Below are 17,071 nucleotides of genomic sequence, written 5' to 3'. Positions count from 1 at the left end.
AATGTATGAATGTAATACGAAATAAATACTCGAATACAAAGTTTCCTTGAGGAGAATTGTCTGCCTCGATGCTTCACTTAAACCAGTCAATACCCATATATGCCCATTTTTCACAATCAGATTAAAGTCATTCGGATCAGAGATTAAAAAGTTTCTGTACAAATGGACACTGAAAGATACAGTCCGATTCAGATGTGCATGCTTATGCATCTCAATCTGATCTGAATAAAAATTTTCGGATGTGCAACATATCGTCCCTCCAGTTAAATCTACTGACAATCTTCTTCTGCACCTGTAAACAAACAAACCATCATGACTGATCATTCGCTCATCTTTTTAACTCACCCCCATGTGAAAAACATTAAATTGTTCTACTCACTCTTACTTTATAATTTGATTATTTCTATTTTATTGTACTTAAAAATGTACCTTTATCGTGTGGTGCAGATAGTTTGGCCGTTTCTGATGCTTTCCCTGTTGAAGCAGCAAGATCAGCAGTTATAATTCTGCAGTCTCTTCAGAGGGGGAGAATAAGGAAGCAGAAAGGCATCATGTCACGTGGGGCAGGCAGTAAGACAAAAATCCCCCCAAACAGGAAGAGGCAGTCATATCAAGTGTTTTCATGGATGCTGATCCAAATGAGGCTCAACCTAAACCAACGGAATGAAATTTCATTCCAAATGAGACAGATCAGAAGATTTTATTCCGAATGGAGTTTGTATATGAAGCATTTTTATTCTGATCAGAAGTGGTCGATGTAAACATAGCTATTGGCATCATTAGACCACTATGTGAATGATGAGGGTTTATTTCCCTCTAGAATCATGCACAAAGTACCAGATGCTGAAATTATTTTAATGAAATGAATGTCTGGAATAAGTGCCCTTTACAGAAATAAAGATAACCCTTGACGTTGTCAAAATCAGTTAAGTCATTAATGTATTAGGGTCAACCTAAAAAGATGAAGAAATGAATACATTATGTTAATTTTTGTGCTAAAAAGTCAAAAAATTTTAGGGAGAAAAACTTTTTTTAGATCACAAAGTTGTGAATTTACAAAAGTCAGAAATTTACAAGAAAATTGGGAATCTGCAAGTTTAAAAAGTCTCCAAATTTGGTACTAGAAACTCAAAAATCACATTTGTAAAAATCGTGAATTTACAACGGTGCAAAGTAAAAATTCGACAAGAAGCCAAAATGAAAACAGTGGCTGTATTTTCAACTGTGTATTTTCAACAATGTTGTGCTTATTTTTTTTCAGACAAACTAATTGTAGGAGCTGTTCTTTTTTTTTTTTTTTTTTTACTTTGACACAAGATAAGTAATCAAAATAAGAAGACAAACTGAACTTACTGGATTAACTTTTTGACTTGATAGTCTCAACAAGTCTACATTTTGGTTCACATACATATACCACTTATGAAGTAAAAAAAAATCCTGGTAAATAAATGACTTTTTAAACTTGAGGATTTCGAGTTTCTTCTTCTTTGTATTTTCTAGACTGGCCCTAATACACTGTTGTGACAATGAATAGTTTATACATAGATCCTTTGTCAAGAAAGAGTGTATGCAGGACTATTATGTCAGGATTTTGGACTTCCTTATGAAAACAAACAATATTGATATTTAATTTTCCAATATGAGGGGGTAGGGCTAAAGGTTGGGAACCACGGCTGTAAGTCACATGTCCCTTCTGTCATCTGGACTGGGGATGAACAATCATCAGACAGCACCTGGAGAAGAACTGAGTGAGTAAAAGGATTTAAAGTGGTGGTAGTACACCAAAGTGATGGATGCCACCTGATGAGGAAGAGCATCATTCCATTTTAAAACCCATCACCATTTCAAGCACCTGTCTTTTGTGTTTTTACAGCTTCAATATTTAAGCAGTTTTCTTTTATTTGAGAAGACTTGACCAGCAATGGTGTAGTTCCTTTCTGTGCATTTGCACTGGCATTAAAATATTCATAGGCACTCTAAAGGATGCAGCTCTTCCAACTTCAGATGCAGGAACAACTGTCACAAACACGCCCTCTTTGTGCAGCCGGCACAGACACGTCTGTCATTTGATATTTGGCTCATGCTAAGCAGAGGAACAGCTGCGGGGCACGGGAAACAGAGAACAGGGAAGACAGAAACTGCATGAGTTGTTCCTGACAGCTCCTCCTGTTGTGCGAGTATCTGTCCCTTCTGGATTCGAGTGTTTTCGCTCTTTCCTGAGGCCCAAAACTCTTTGGCCACAACGAATACAAATACGAATGCAAATGTGGTTGTTCATTCATAGGGAGAGCGTACAGAGAGAGAAATTTAAAGTCAGGAGGCAGGTCTAGTGAGCTTTCCAGCATCATCTGTATTCATGTGCTGACGACTATTGTTAGCTTGTGGAAATGATTATTGTTTGTTTGACTGTAAATAAAAATATGATGCCATGGAAATGTGCTGCAAATGCTCCATTATTCCAGGAACTATCTGAGGATTTAGCAAAGCCGAGTCACTTCTGCAAATTTGCTAATTCCTTGAGGAGAGACCTAATTATGACAAAATGTCCAAACACTCACAATTCCCACTTCATCCTCCAGAAGTCCTTTAGCAGCTCTGAGCGACTGTAATCCCTGCCAGTGAAACAGACCGTTGCCGGGGCAACCTCAGTCCTGCCGTCGTGGCAGCTGTAACTGTGGTGAGGAGACACGGCGTGCCAGGGTGGACAGGTGTTGCTGGGGTCTTCGAGATCACTCTGGGTCTCTCGGCTCGGCCTGCGATGTCGTTGCACATGTGGAGCAGTACTAACAAGGCGCCCACACACAAACCCACGCCACACTCCTCTATGGCGCTATCTAACGAGGAGCAGAGACCGCTGAGTTACACTAATGTTCTGTGTCAGGCTCTTGTCGAATTAGACGAAGGCATGCTTCTCCTGCCAGCTCGGAGCAGGAGGTCCGTGCCACATGGCTGCATGTAATTTTTTTGTTGTTTTTCTTCTTTCAGACAGACATTACTGCAGGTATGAGCAGTGACTCATATTCAGTGAAACCTGGTTACCTGCTGTAGGGCAGAGTAATGGGACACTGCACAAAAAGTCAAACTTGCTCTCATTACCTTTTATCCAGGCAGAACATGGGGGCCACAGCTGAAATTGGTCCTAGAAAATTGTAAGGGGAAATATAATGTGTGCTAGTGGAAAGCAATAGCAGAGCGAGTGTCGATTTAATAGCAGGAGCGTGTGCAGACCATGAAGGAAAGATAGTTCTGTTACTGAGTCAGTGTGGCGAGGCTCAAAATGTCTATTTCAGGGCTTGCTTTAAGTAGGGTGACTCACCAGGCTTTTGGAGCACTACAGACTGCATATATGTGTGTGTGTGTGTGCTTATGTGTGTGTACTTCTATGTGATACCGCTGAATTTCTCTCCCTCTCTATCTCCGTCACACACACACGCAGAGACACACACGTGCCTGCCCGGAGGGTGCAGGTCTGTGACAGGTTAGGCGTTTTGGGCACCGGCCATCCTCGCTCTGTCTTTCCCTAAACCCCTCGCAGCGAGTTGGCTCCAGTGAAGGGACAGGCAGCGGCTTCAATCTGTTTGGTAAATACTGCGATAAGTAAGGCCCACCCATCGCCACGGCGGAAAATAGCCCAGGCCAGACCCGATAGTGCAAAGATAGCATGTAGGGCTGGGCGACATCATCCAATTATCATTTCTAAATATTGTTTAGCTCTATGGCAATAGACTATATATATGTATACATATATATATATATATATATATATATATATATATATATATATATATATATATATGGATTTTTTTTGTATCAGAAATAACAAATGATGTGTTGTACAGTGATAAAGTATACACCCTCTTGGATGTTTTATCTTTTTATTAATTTTATAAATGAATCATGGTTAATATAATTTGATTTTTTTTTAACAAGAAAAATTACAAAAAAAGCCTCTTTAATGTCAAAGTGAAAACAGATGTCTACAAAGTAATGTCGATTAAACAAAAATATACAAGGTAAAAAAAGTGACTCCATAAATATTTACCCCTTTAAAGTGACTGACCTAATTCAACAGTGGTCCAGCCAATTAGTGCTATTATTCAGGGAATGTGTCTCTAGTGATTGTTATATAAAGACACAGTCACTGGTTAATCAGTATTCCAGGCTACCATTACGCCACTAAAACAAAAGTACACACCGAACAACTCAGAGAAAGGGTAATTGAAAAGTGTAAGTTGGGGGATTGATACAAAAAAACAAAAGGAAAAACAAAAATCAAAGGCAATGAACATCCCCCAGAGTTCGGTTAACTTCATAATGGAAATGGAAGGAATATGGCACATGTGTAAATTTGCCAAGATCAGGCAGTCCTCCCTAATTGAGCAACTGTGCAAGAAGGAGACTAGTGAGAGAGACCACCAGGACACCTGATTTCTGAAGTAGGAGTTACAAGCTTCAGCAGCTGAGATGGGAGGGACTTTGCATACAACAACTGTATTCCTGGTTCTTCACCAGTCAAAGCTGTATGGGAGAACGGCAAAGAGAAAGGCACAGTCCAGGAGTCCTTTTTTGCGATCAGATAAGATGCTATGTTTGCATGACACGGCACATCCCCACAAACACACCATCCCCACTAAGAAGCACAGTGGTGGCAGCATTAGAGCCCCGTACTGGAGCCTTAGGCCCAAGGGGCCGAACAGCCCGACAGCCCACGGGCCGGGCTTCGGGCCAATGATCATATCATTACCTCGGACACGGGCCGGGCTCGGGCTCTTTTGTTTTAAAAGAGGGCATGACATAGTGGAAAAGACACATTGCCAATTACAGCAATGTGTCGTGTTTGTGTTTAACCAATTTAAATGGCAACACTTGAACGCAGCAGCCGCTCTGCCCCCTCCCTTCCCGCTCTACGTGTCCCAGCCAGCGGTAGCAGCAGCGAGTGTGCTTCCAGCGCAGCTGGAAGAGTGATGGAAGAAAGGAGGACTGGACTTGCCTCTGAAACTGTGGATGCTGTTCTTTTTCTGCATGATGCCAAGTAAACAGACTGTTCTTCTTGTGGTTTTTAAAGAACAGAGTTTGCCATGTTAAGCAGCTCACTGTTGTTGAATTGGACGTCGCCATGTTCAGAAATGATTAATAGTTCTACTATAGAATAGAATAGAAGTGTTCATTTGTTAATAGGCCTACAATTGCTGCGATATGCAGCAAAAAAAAAAAAAAAAAAAAAAAACAGTTGGGCTTGATATGGGTTTGGGCCTGATAATTCTGAAAACCTGTCGGGCCGGGCCGGGCTTGGGCTCCACCCCCTCGGGCCCGGGCCAGACTCGGGCCCAGATAATAGGCCCATGCAGGGCACTAGGCAGCATCATGCTGTGGGGATGCTTCTCGGCAGCTGGCCCTGGAAGGCTTGTAAAGTAAGAGAGTAAAATTAATGCAGAAAAATATAGGAATATCCTAGGGTATACTCTTATCCAGTCTGCAAGAAAAATACAGCTTGGGAGAAGATTTATTTTCCAATGAGACAATGACCAGAAGAATCCAGTGAAAGCTACATGGAAATGAGTAAAGACAACAAGGTGCATGACCAGCTCTTTTAAGAGTCCGTTTGTGATAACATCTGATAGTGATGTTTAAGTTAGCAACTTAGCTTAGAGAGGGGAGGTTATAGATCATAGGTAGAGTCAGTTTCCCTTAACCAAAAGGTCAGAGGTTTGATCTCCAGTGCCTGCAGCTAAATTTTGATGTGTCCTTGAACATGACACTGAACTCCAAATTGGTCCCACTGCTGCAGCAGTGTCATGTGAATGACTGTCTGTAAACGGGATTGGTTAAAACTGATGGCCACTGTACAAAAGCCTGTTTGAAGTTGGAGAGAATGGGTGTGAATGGGTTAGTGTAACCTGCAGTGTAAAAGAAGTCCATTTACCATTCACTCACCATACCAAAACTAATGTTTTTTTCATCACTTCTTTTGGTGTTAGATATCCACTGTGCCACTATTTTCTCTGATATTCAACCATGAAAATGGATGAGAATTCATCCCAAGAACCACTCCTTCTGCCCAGTAAAAAAAAAAAAAAAAAAAATCTTATTTAATTCAGCAGTTAGGTATACTAGATGCCAGAATCAAATAGCTGGTGTTTGCCAATAGTGGCAATATTGGCTGACACTGATCTAATGATGCATCCTACTGAAGCATTAATGTGTTCATCACTTAAATGTTGCCGAAGGACAAAACGGAACATATTTAGATTTTACATTGCTGGCTGACTGCACTCAATCCATCCACTTGCTCCTGGCTGCTCAGGAGCAGGCGGTGGAGATGCTACCCTAGGCTGACCTGTAACGGCTACTGCAGCTGGTTCAGTGGTTCCAATTTAGAAACCTTCACCTGCAAAGCTAGAAATAAACTGTATTTGATGCATGCAGCTTTTTCTGTGAAAAAAGCACAACCCTTTTTTGATGAACTGATTTTATTTTTTTTTAAAATGCTGATATCGGCCAATTGCTAAACAGATTTCCCAATGATCATTTTGCAGTTTTCCTACAATTTTTGATGATTGAAAACAATAAATTGCCCACCACTCTGAGTCTAAGACTTCTGTTTAATTGCTGTGGTATCAATCAGATATCAATATCATTTGATTTTAACTAATAATCTAGCTTAAATGAAGTAAAATTAATACAATGGTAAATTAACTAAACAATTCAAATAGATTATCTTGTGTTAGTGGTTCTTACTCTGAAAAATCTTTTTACTGAACATCAGGCATCTATTATTTTTTATAAATCAATATTAGCATCAACAACATCAATAGAAATGACTTTGTCTTAACCTTTGTGTTTCTTGATAATGTAGCGATGTATCTTTTAATAATCACTATAGTTCTAAAATCAGAGAGAGTATGCCTTCCAAAGAGATGACTGCCATCCTAACCGACCTATTTAAAGACATAAGTGGCTGTGGAGGGAATTAGATTGGCATGCAGACAATGGGAGAAAAAGGGAAGGGTGAGTCCGAGGGAGAAAAGCCAATAAGAGACAGAAAGCGCCTCCTGCTGCCTCTAAAATGTCAAAGGAACCCGGGGGATGCATTGATTAACCTCTCCACTCCTAATCCGCCTCTCACTGGAGGCAAACACACACACTGCTGGTACGCAGATGGACAAACTGGTCAGATTTGCATAAACATGCCACCAAGTAGCTGAACGGATGAGGAGGTTGGAGCTCAGTCAGAAGCAGTCTTTCATGACCAAAGGAAGACATCTCTCCTATATCTTTTTCACTTCTTAATGTCATTTTTATCTTAGAAGCCACCTCTTTGTTCACATTTGGAAATCAAAGTGATTCAACTCACAGGGGACAAAAAAAATCCAGATAAAATTCAATTTAGCTCAATTGTGCCTCTTTCAACTTACTTCAGATCAATTTATTTCAATATCAGGCGGGCACAAATGACTACTTCCATTATCAACACTAGTGGTGATAAGATTTTAGATTGGACTCTAGTCATTTCTTCTTTAAAGCACCGACTTAAAGTAGAATTGATCTTCTTACAGTAATATGGCCCAAGGGGATTTCTTTGAAGAGCTTTTGTATTTTTAACTGAAAGTCAAACACCAAAAATAATCAATCCATGACGGTTTAAGGGCAGGAAAGCATCATACCGTCACAGTCAGAGGTTTGAATTGACATTAGGGTCATTATTATGACTAATCATTGTTTCTGCAGAAATCAGAAGGCTATAATTACAAGTCTTGACAAAGCATCTGTGTTACGTAACTAAGAGATGTGTTTCACCCTTTGAAATGGAATGAGTCTTATAAGTCATGATACACACTTTTCTAAACCCCTTTGACTTCACTGAGTTAATTTTTAACAAAGTCTAGCCACTAATTCTTGATGGATTGAGATCTGGGCTTTGACTCGGCCACTCCAGAACATTCACCTTATTGTCTTTCAACCATTTCTGTGTAGCTTTTGCAGTATGCTTTGAGTCATTGTCTTGCATTCATTTTACCCTCTTCCTTTACAAGCCTTCCAGGGCTGCCAAGAAGCATCTCAGCAGCATGATGCTGCCACCACTGTGCTTCACAGTGGGGATGGTGTGTTTGTGGCTATGTACAGCATTTGGTGTCCGCTAGTGGTGTTAAGATAAACCGATCTGGATTGGTTAACCGATCTTAATGTCAAAGGTCTGAGTGCATCGGTCCGTAGAGCCCTTGATCAGTAAAAATGAAGCATGAATTGGTCTTTGGCCCGGTTATAACATTAGAGATCGGTTCACTGAACCTCTTCAGCTTGTTATCATAGCTCATTCCGCCATGCTCTGGCACAATGTCTGTAATCTTGCGTGACTCGCGGTGACCTTTTTATACAAGAATTACGTTAGCTGTAGGTGCTCTCTAGGTCGCTGGATGTGTTTCACCGGTCATCACCGAAACATGTTTCAGTTACAGTTCTGCACCTCAGAAATCATGTCATGTGGACTTAACATGAAGGAGGGATAACTTTCAAAATGTCTGGCCGTCTGTATGCTTTGTTCAGTATAACATCCATAGTGTGTTGTGTTTGCCTCCCACAGTGGGACTTCTCTAACTGAGTCAGTAACTTCCCTCATGTTGCAAAAGTGCCTAATGCCCAAAGGCATTCTGGTAAACTGCTGCAAATAATTTGAGCGCATTATCAAAACACACTGTTTACCAAAAATTACAAATGTGTTTTATCAACAAAGAAAAATAGAGCTGAAATAGGTATTTCAGATTTTAAGTTAATGCAGCTTATTTCTTTATAACAATTGTCAACTGTTAGGTCTTACAGTGCAGGACAGTTGCATGGTTTCTCAAGTACAAGTTAATGTAATTGGATTCAAGGGTTCTTCACTCTAGCACTTTATCAAGAACAGCCAAAGTAGGAACACAGAAGTGTGTCATGCTTGTGGATGAAATTATAAAGCTGCAGTCTTCTTACAATCAGAGCACATATGCAATTCTAGGTCTTGCAATACCTGATATAACACATGCTTAGATGGTTCACACTATTAAATTGCTTTTTCTTATTTTGCTTTTTTGAGTGTTGCTTTAACCTGCTTACTGCCAACTACTGGACAGTGGTGTAATTCAACAAATTGGCAGGCCAACCCTTAGATGTTACTTGTTTACTTTAAGTTGCCTTTACTTGAATCAGCGGTTGAATGGTTTCCTTCATGCTGTGATTGAACAGCACTTGATAATGCCTTGTATTGGTACATATACTGGATTATCAAGATACGTTACTTCATGTGTGTGATTCTGAATAACTATTCAGTTTTACAGTGTAGAGTGTTATGCAAACTGGATTATGCAGTTAAAAAAACATTAATTGCATCCTGTGCAAAGATGCAATGATCATTACAGTTGTAGGTGCAGACTTGATGGGGAGTTGATTGGAACTTCAGCCAGATGTTCACTTCCAGTTTGAGTTTATACTTCAATGTAATATTTCAGATCTCTTTCCAGAGACTAACTTTTTCTTTTTCTTCCTCTCTCCGCCAGTTTGCTCCCAGTTCTCCAAAGGCGTCTATGCCATCATCGGCCTGTATGACAGGAAGACGGTCAACATGCTTATGTCCTTCTGTGGAGCGCTGCATGTCTGCTTCGTCACGCCGTCTTTCCCCATTGAGACGGCAAACCAGTTTGTCATCCAGCTGAGGCCTGAGCTGCAGGACGCTCTGGTGGGAGTGATAGAACACTACGGATGGACCAAGTTTGTCTACATGTACAGTTCTGACTCAGGTAGGAAAAAAAACACTCACTCTTTATTTAAGGTACCATCATACTTTGTTTTTCTCACAGTCAATTCTACACATGAATGCCTCAGAACACATGTCCTATTGAGCTTTCCTTACCTTGGGATGCTAATGGCATTACATAGGTCACGCCCTGGGTGGGTTTGGGCCTGTCCTGTGGGTTCTTTCCACTATGTCATGCCCACTCTTTCTCCTTGATTTCCTGTGTGATCCACAGTGGTGGTTAGGACTGACTTTACTGGGGTAATTGTATCGTGTAACTCTAGTGGCAACTGAGACTGTCAACTTCTCTTTGGTGTACAGCCATAGGAAGCTTTTCTTTCTCTTTGAGGGCAGTTCCATGATTGAGTGATGTCACATGAAAGCTACGATTGAAGATATATTAACAGAACAACAAGATACAGCAATCATTTTGTAATGATTCTTAAGCTAACAAGACTAAAGCTGTCATACAAATTCAGTGATGTAAGGATCTATTTTATTTTACCTTCAGATTATGCTTAGACGTGAACAACATTGACAAACTGTTTGAAACGAACAAAATCATTGAAGTCAATTCATCTCACACTGCTCTATAACGCTTAAATCATAATTTAAGTAATTTCAGAAGAAAACATGCCTTACTTTTTTCTTTTGAATCTATCTCCACTGATGCTGGTTGAACCTCTAGTCACAGAGTCAAGATAGTGAGTCTGCTCAAGTTCTTTTTAACTTTGTAGCTAGTCCTCAGCCCCTTAATAAACACCCAGCTTATTTTCTAAATCAGCAGGTCCCACACATTAAGTGACAAAGCTACAGGCAAGATAATTTGATTGTAAAAACATTGCATGGCCTCCAATGTCACTAAGATTCTCCCATTTCCATCTGTGACTATTTATTGTCATATCCTGTAAAAAAAAAAAAAAAGCCAAAAAGCCACAAAAACATCCTTTTTGGTAACACTTTATTGTAGTGGGCCCTAACTACTCTTTTATTTCGTAGTGATAAGTGTTTTTATCTTATTTCTCAAGATTTAGATGAAATTAGTTGGCATTTTACCAAGTAGTAACTCAGAAATGCGCTATTATACAGGAAGTATTTATCTATAATGTATCAATTATCATGTTTTTCTTCATAATAATGTCTCAGTTCACTGGTAATTAGGTGTTGTTTTACACTAACCCTTACCCCCTACCCCTAAACCCCAACTCTACCCAAACCCTACCCTTGCCCGTACCCTAAGAATTGCTTGAAAATTATTCAGGAAGGACTCACTTAAATAAAGTGGGCCAAAATAAAAAAAAATTATCTGGACATTATCAAGCAACTTATATAGAAAGTTCTCATCTTATTTCTAAGTAACAACTTGGTTAAGTACAGTATTTCCCAATTACTCGAGAGGGCCAGAGAGCTAGGGTAGGGTCAGGGTAAAATCCCACCTATTTACCAGAGATTTGCCACAATTTATGAGGGTTAGGGTAGTGTTAAAGGATTTGGATTAGCATAAAATCCCACCTGATTACCAGAGAATTGCCACAATATTATGAGGGTTAGGGTTAGATGGTAAGGGCAAGAGTTCACAAGAGTTAGGGCTGGGATTAGAGGGTTAGGAGCAGGGTAAAACCCTGCCTAATTACCAGAGAACCGACACATTATTAGGAAGGTTAGGATAGGGTTAGAGAGTAGAGTGAAAGGTAAAATCCCATCTAAATATGAGACACCTGTCACAATTACAAGGACAGGTAATTACCACCTTATTCATGAGAAGTGACTAGGTAATTACACTTATAACTATAATATTACTGGGTGATTAGCGCCCACTTGAATACATTTCTTTCTTATAAATTGCATCACCCATATCACAACATATCATAACTAGAAAAGCATCTGGAGAGTGCAGACCTCCGCCATTGGCCCTATCTCCCAATAGTACAGAATCCTTTAAAAAAAATTCCTGGATCCAGACATTGATCCGGATCACTCCCAAAATCGAATCAGTTCTTCCTTATGCCATTTCTGACATTTCCTGAAAATTTCATCAAAATTTGTCCTTGACTTTTTGAGTTATGTTGCTAACTAACAAACAAACAAACCCTGCCGATCACATAACCTCCTTGGCGGAGGTAACAATATCCATATCCACTGGGGGTAGCAGTAACTCAGTCTAGAAGGACTTAGGTTGGGTCCCAGCCAGATTTAGTCTGAAACTGGTCTGTTAGATACAGAGGTTTGACTTAAATTACTGAGCACTACCAAGGTGCCCTTGAGCAAGGTGCAAAACCCCAAATCACACTGGTGCACTCTCACGTGCAGCAGCCCTCACTCTGACATCTCTCTATTTGTGCATATCTATAGGATCCTGCTTGTGCATGTGCATGAACCTAAGCCTGTGTGTGTAGGATGTTCAATAACAGAGTATGACAAATTGAATCCTCCCCTGAGGGACAAATACAGTATATCTCTTCTTCTTTTGCTCCTTCTGCTTCCTTTTCTTCTTCAGAATAAAATCACAACATTGGGGAGAATAAAGAAAAATATTTCCTCTAAACAAAATGCACATTAAGATGACTAGAGCTGTTAGAGAAACCACCATTAGCCATTCTCGTATTGCCATGGTGCCATGCCATGACATCAGTAGAATCAATCATAGCTAATGAGCAACCAACAGAGCTTTTACATTGTTTTATGACATCATCTTTGTCCAGACAGAGGACTCAGGAAAGAAACATTGACCTGCACAGAAGACAACGATAAATCACATGGTGGGACAAAAGATTAGACTTTTCATTGAACAGTCTTCAGAAGTAAACAGTCAGTTTTTTGTTAGTGCACCAAAAAAAAAAGAAGAAAAAAAAACAAAATGTGCTGTAGCATTCAATTTAACATCTTAAAAACTCTGAAGAGGCAGACAGAAAAAAGCAGGACACACCTGTCAGCCTCCTGCCTTCTCCTCATCCTCTTTTCCCTAACCAATCAGCTAAAACCCTCCCATAATGCCACGCCATCTGTCCCAGGTGTTGTGGGTTTTAGAGCATGAAGGGTGTATCTTGTGTATCTGTGCCTGTTTTAAAAATGCAAATAAGCTTGAATATGGTACAATGTTGTCTTGCGACTTTTATCTTCTTCTGTTTCTGACTTATTTGAAATGTCAGAAGGATTAAATCAGCTTTTAAAGCCAGACACCATCATGCCAGTCTCACAGCTCTTGATTTAACTGTGACAGAATATTTCACAGTAGTCTTTAACCCTATAGATGCATGATGACTGAAGCCTCACACGCGTCAGAATGATTTCTTTTATCATGTGTGATCCCTTCATCATCCACTCACAAATTGTCACTAAGTGCATGTGTTTGTGGTCAGGGTCACCCCTGAGTGATGGAGTGGTGGGAAGGAGCCATTGAAAACTGTAGCAGTAGTCCTCTGTTGCCTAGATACACCACTGTTGTCACCCTTCCCACAGGGTTATTTAAGCCTTTAAGAAAAACCATATTTAGTAGTGAGGCCTGTGTGAGTGCAGGTGTATTATATTTTCTTCAGCTTTGATTTATTTTTAAGCCTTTTCTCTAGATAAAAGTGCCCATGAAAAGGAATAACATAGTCTTAGTTCTTATCCAGTACACTGTGTCTTCTTTGGAAAAGAAGGACTGTCAAATTTGATTGATTTGAGAAACTCGTGACCTTCAGGGGCATTGATAACATACAGTCATAAAATAAATGGAAACCATTAATGCAAATATATATCACTACCTATCTATGGATAGATAAGGATGCAACCTCCAAACAGAAAGGCTGTCTGTCTGAGATCCACCCAACTGGTGCTAGGAGTCTCACAGTAAGTGAAATGAGGATCAGAGAATGTGTCTCAAGTAATTGTAGTATAAAGACACCTGTGGCTGGAAGGTTCAGTCACTGATTCATCAGTATTCCTGGCTACCATTACACATTGAAGACAAAAGAACACACCAAGAAACTCAGGGAATAGGTTATTGATTTGCTGTCATTTTTCTTTGCAACTATTTCAAGTTCAGTCAGGTAGAATGGGGGCTGTTGATGGTCTCTTCAGAGATTTTCAATAGTATTCCAGTCAGGCCTCTGGCTGGGCCACTCCAGGACATTCACATAGTTGTCCCTAAGCCACTCATGTATTGTCTTGGCTCTGTGCTCACACTATGAAGATAACTGACTGAATCTACTCCATAAAATTCAGGTAACAATTTGCACTCAGTCTGAGTACATTTTACCAATATTTGGTGTACATGGTACCTAAAATTGAAAACTATAATCTACTCAAATCAATTGGGTAAATACCTCCTTAATACTTTTTTCTGATGTGTTTGTTAATTATTAGCTTTACACATTAATATGTTGTACCTCTTTTCCACTCAAATGAGTTGCAGCTATGGTATTGTGGTAAGCCCGAGTGGCTCATTTTGAGAAAGACAGATATGGGAACTCTGAACCAAGAAGGACTCCTGAATTGAATTTAGCACACCTGTGATGTAGAAGTCACACCCAAGTCCACAGGCAGACAGTCACTTACTGAGTACATTACTTCACTCATGGTGCAAAAGTGTAACCTTGCAAAGCAGAGGGATTTGGCTGTTTCTGTTTCTTACTGGCAAATGCATCTTGCAAAGCTCTGAACCATGTGAGCTTGGTTAGAAAGTGACAGGACCAATCTGTGTCGAGGGGCAGTACTTTCAGCATGACAGAGTCATGACGTAAGCAAGCAGCGACAAAAGATCGATGCAATTATGCCGGAAGTTTTATCAGAACTTGATGACATTTCTTTATTAAAAGAAGAACAAAGAAAAGCATTGAGTTGTTTCCTTTTCATAAACAACAAAAGTCATGTACTGACATGTCTACAGTCGCCGTGTTTCGCGTTATGCAGCTCTCTATGGAGTTTACTCGTCGGTATGACAGACAGAACGTTCATCCAATCGCCCTCTGAGTTTAATTTCAAAGGCTCTGCCTTTTCCAAAACACACATCTATGGAAGGTTTACCAGATGGATGTGTTAAACACATCCATCTGGCGTGTCAGGTTAGCGAAAGTGTCTACCACAATAGCGCCTCTAACACCAGGAACATGCACAACAGACTCTTCAGTGATTACTGCAAAACAGACATCAGAAAACATTTAAACAGTGGCTGGAGATGAGGTGGCATCCCTTTGCTCAACACATTTTCTGTAGATATAAAGAATTGTTTGGAAAATATCACTGTTATGCTGCAGTGTGCATCTAAATTTTTTATGTTAAACTCTGATTCCTGAAAATAATACTTAGTGTACAGGATCCATGTATGAAGGTTCACCACTCCAGTTGTCACACCACTTAATCCAACATCAGCCTTTGGAAAAGAACAAGCAATGGTGCATACACTTCTTTCATATACCCAATGTTTTTGGGTAGTATTTACTAAGTTTATTTGTGCTGCAATAGTTACTATTAAAAACAGATTGTATAGATTAAATGTTGTCACTTTAGAAAGCTATCATGTCACCTTAATTTCTTTGAGTATAATTTAAAGTATTAGATTGGATATTTACTACCCAGAAAAATCATCTTTTATAGTGTGGGTTCGTTGTTGTGATGGAAGGCAAACCTTCAGTCCAGTCTCACGTCCTGATTGCTGCAGAACAGGTTTTCATTGAGGATATCTCTGCTTCATTCAGCCTTCCCTCCACCCCGACCAGGCTCCCAGTCCCGGCTGCTAAAAACACACCCCCACGGCATGATGCTGCCACCACCATACTTCACTTTTGGGATGTTATTGGGTTGGTTGATGAGCGGTGCCTTGTTTCCTCCTGACATAATGTTTGGAATCAAGTCCAAACAGTTCAACCTTCGTTTCATCAGTCCAGAGAATTTTGTTTCTCACAGTCTGAGAGTTCTGCAGGTGCTTTTTTGCAAACTCCAAGCACGCTTTCATGTGTTTTGCACTCAGGAGACGTTTCTGTCTAGCCATTCTGACATAAGCCCAGATTGAGCGGCTTGTGGTAGAGTAGTCCTTTCTGTAGCTTTTGAATGCATATGGATATCTGTTATCAAAAATGACATCATCTGCATCAGCTCTCTTCTCCACTGTTACACAGACTGTCTCTTAAATATCTATGCTACTGCACCTCTGTGCAGCTTCTTGGACAGTCACTTTGCCTGTCAGACTGTTAAAGCTGTCCTTGGCCCTAACATTGGTAGAATTTATATATATATAACATTTCTAGTGTTTTCATCATTATCTGGTGTGGTAAATGTACATTTTTTTCTATATATATATATTCATCTTGCTGTCCTACCTTGAGGTACCTGCAGATAAAAGTCTGTCTCATTTTTATTTTCTAGGAAGCCCACAGGAAAACAAATTTGCTAGCCCATTAAGTCTTTCGTAAACAATATTCAGGAAATGCTTTCCAAAGTGTTATTTCTCTCCTCTCAATTGCCTGGTGCCCAGGTCCCCGTGTATTGCCTCCAGCCAGGAGGACGCTCATGACAGCCAGATTCCATTATGATATAATTCTTTTTCCAAGATGCCTTTGGAGGGCCTGCTTTTACCTTGGCCAGTCCTCTGAGTCTCCTGTCAGGGCAGCTTTGATTTATAGGGCAGCATCAGCCACGTACCTACATTTAAAAGGTGAGAATATATTCAGTGCAAACATAGTGAGGCAGAAAAAGCTGAGAGGGAATAACGGATAAATGGAAGATATAAGAATACCAGAAGTGAAATAGTTCAGGTACACTGAACATATGAAAATAGAAAAGTTAATTGTGGTAAAAATGTTTGGCAGTAGATTAGAATGAGATTGCTTGTCATCACTGTGCTGTAGCACATTTGCTAGAACGTTGTGTTTGTTATGCAGAAGAACATAAACACATGACATCAGCAAACAAATCTGATTAAAAAGGAATAAAAAGAAAAAAGAAGCACTTTTGTGGAGTAGAACTTCTTTTCTAAAAGTATGGCGCTGTCCATGGTGCTGAAACCTGGAAGACTCCAGAGGTTTATATGAATAGTCCTTTTTGGCCAGGAGGGTTGCTGACTGATTTAAAGGGTCCAAAGTATTTAAGTGAGGGCCTTGATTAGAGCTGTTTGATTGGTTTAAATGATAAGGAAATGAGCCCTATTGCTTCTTTTATGAACCCTTTCAGCTTAGTATAATAAATCTGGCATTTTCACCAAGGTGGATAAATTTAAGTCAATACCAACACATCACCTCTCTTGTTATTACCTTTTATTTAATCCCTTTTTTACCATGAATCAATCAATAATTCCAACTGGATTTCTCTTGCTACTTTTAGATAATA

General features: G+C 39.9%; 1 protein-coding gene across 2 annotated transcripts in view; it reads left to right on the top strand.

Annotated features, from left to right (window-relative positions):
• Positions 1 to 17,071, top strand: part of gria1a (glutamate receptor, ionotropic, AMPA 1a) — a 151,713-nt gene that overhangs the window by 34,997 nt on the left and 99,645 nt on the right. For both annotated transcript variants that reach the window (XM_041797483.1, XM_041797484.1), the window contains exon 3: positions 9,531 to 9,770. In XM_041797483.1, the coding sequence (XP_041653417.1) occupies positions 9,531 to 9,770 (240 nt within the window). The remainder of the gene's footprint in view (positions 1 to 9,530; positions 9,771 to 17,071) is intronic.

The sequence above is a fragment of the Cheilinus undulatus genome, linkage group 10 (assembly GCF_018320785.1).
Source record: "Cheilinus undulatus linkage group 10, ASM1832078v1, whole genome shotgun sequence".
NCBI lineage: Eukaryota > Metazoa > Chordata > Actinopteri > Labriformes > Labridae > Cheilinus > Cheilinus undulatus.
Note: the sequence above shows the minus strand (reverse complement) of the source record. Positions and strands in the feature narration are given on the sequence as shown.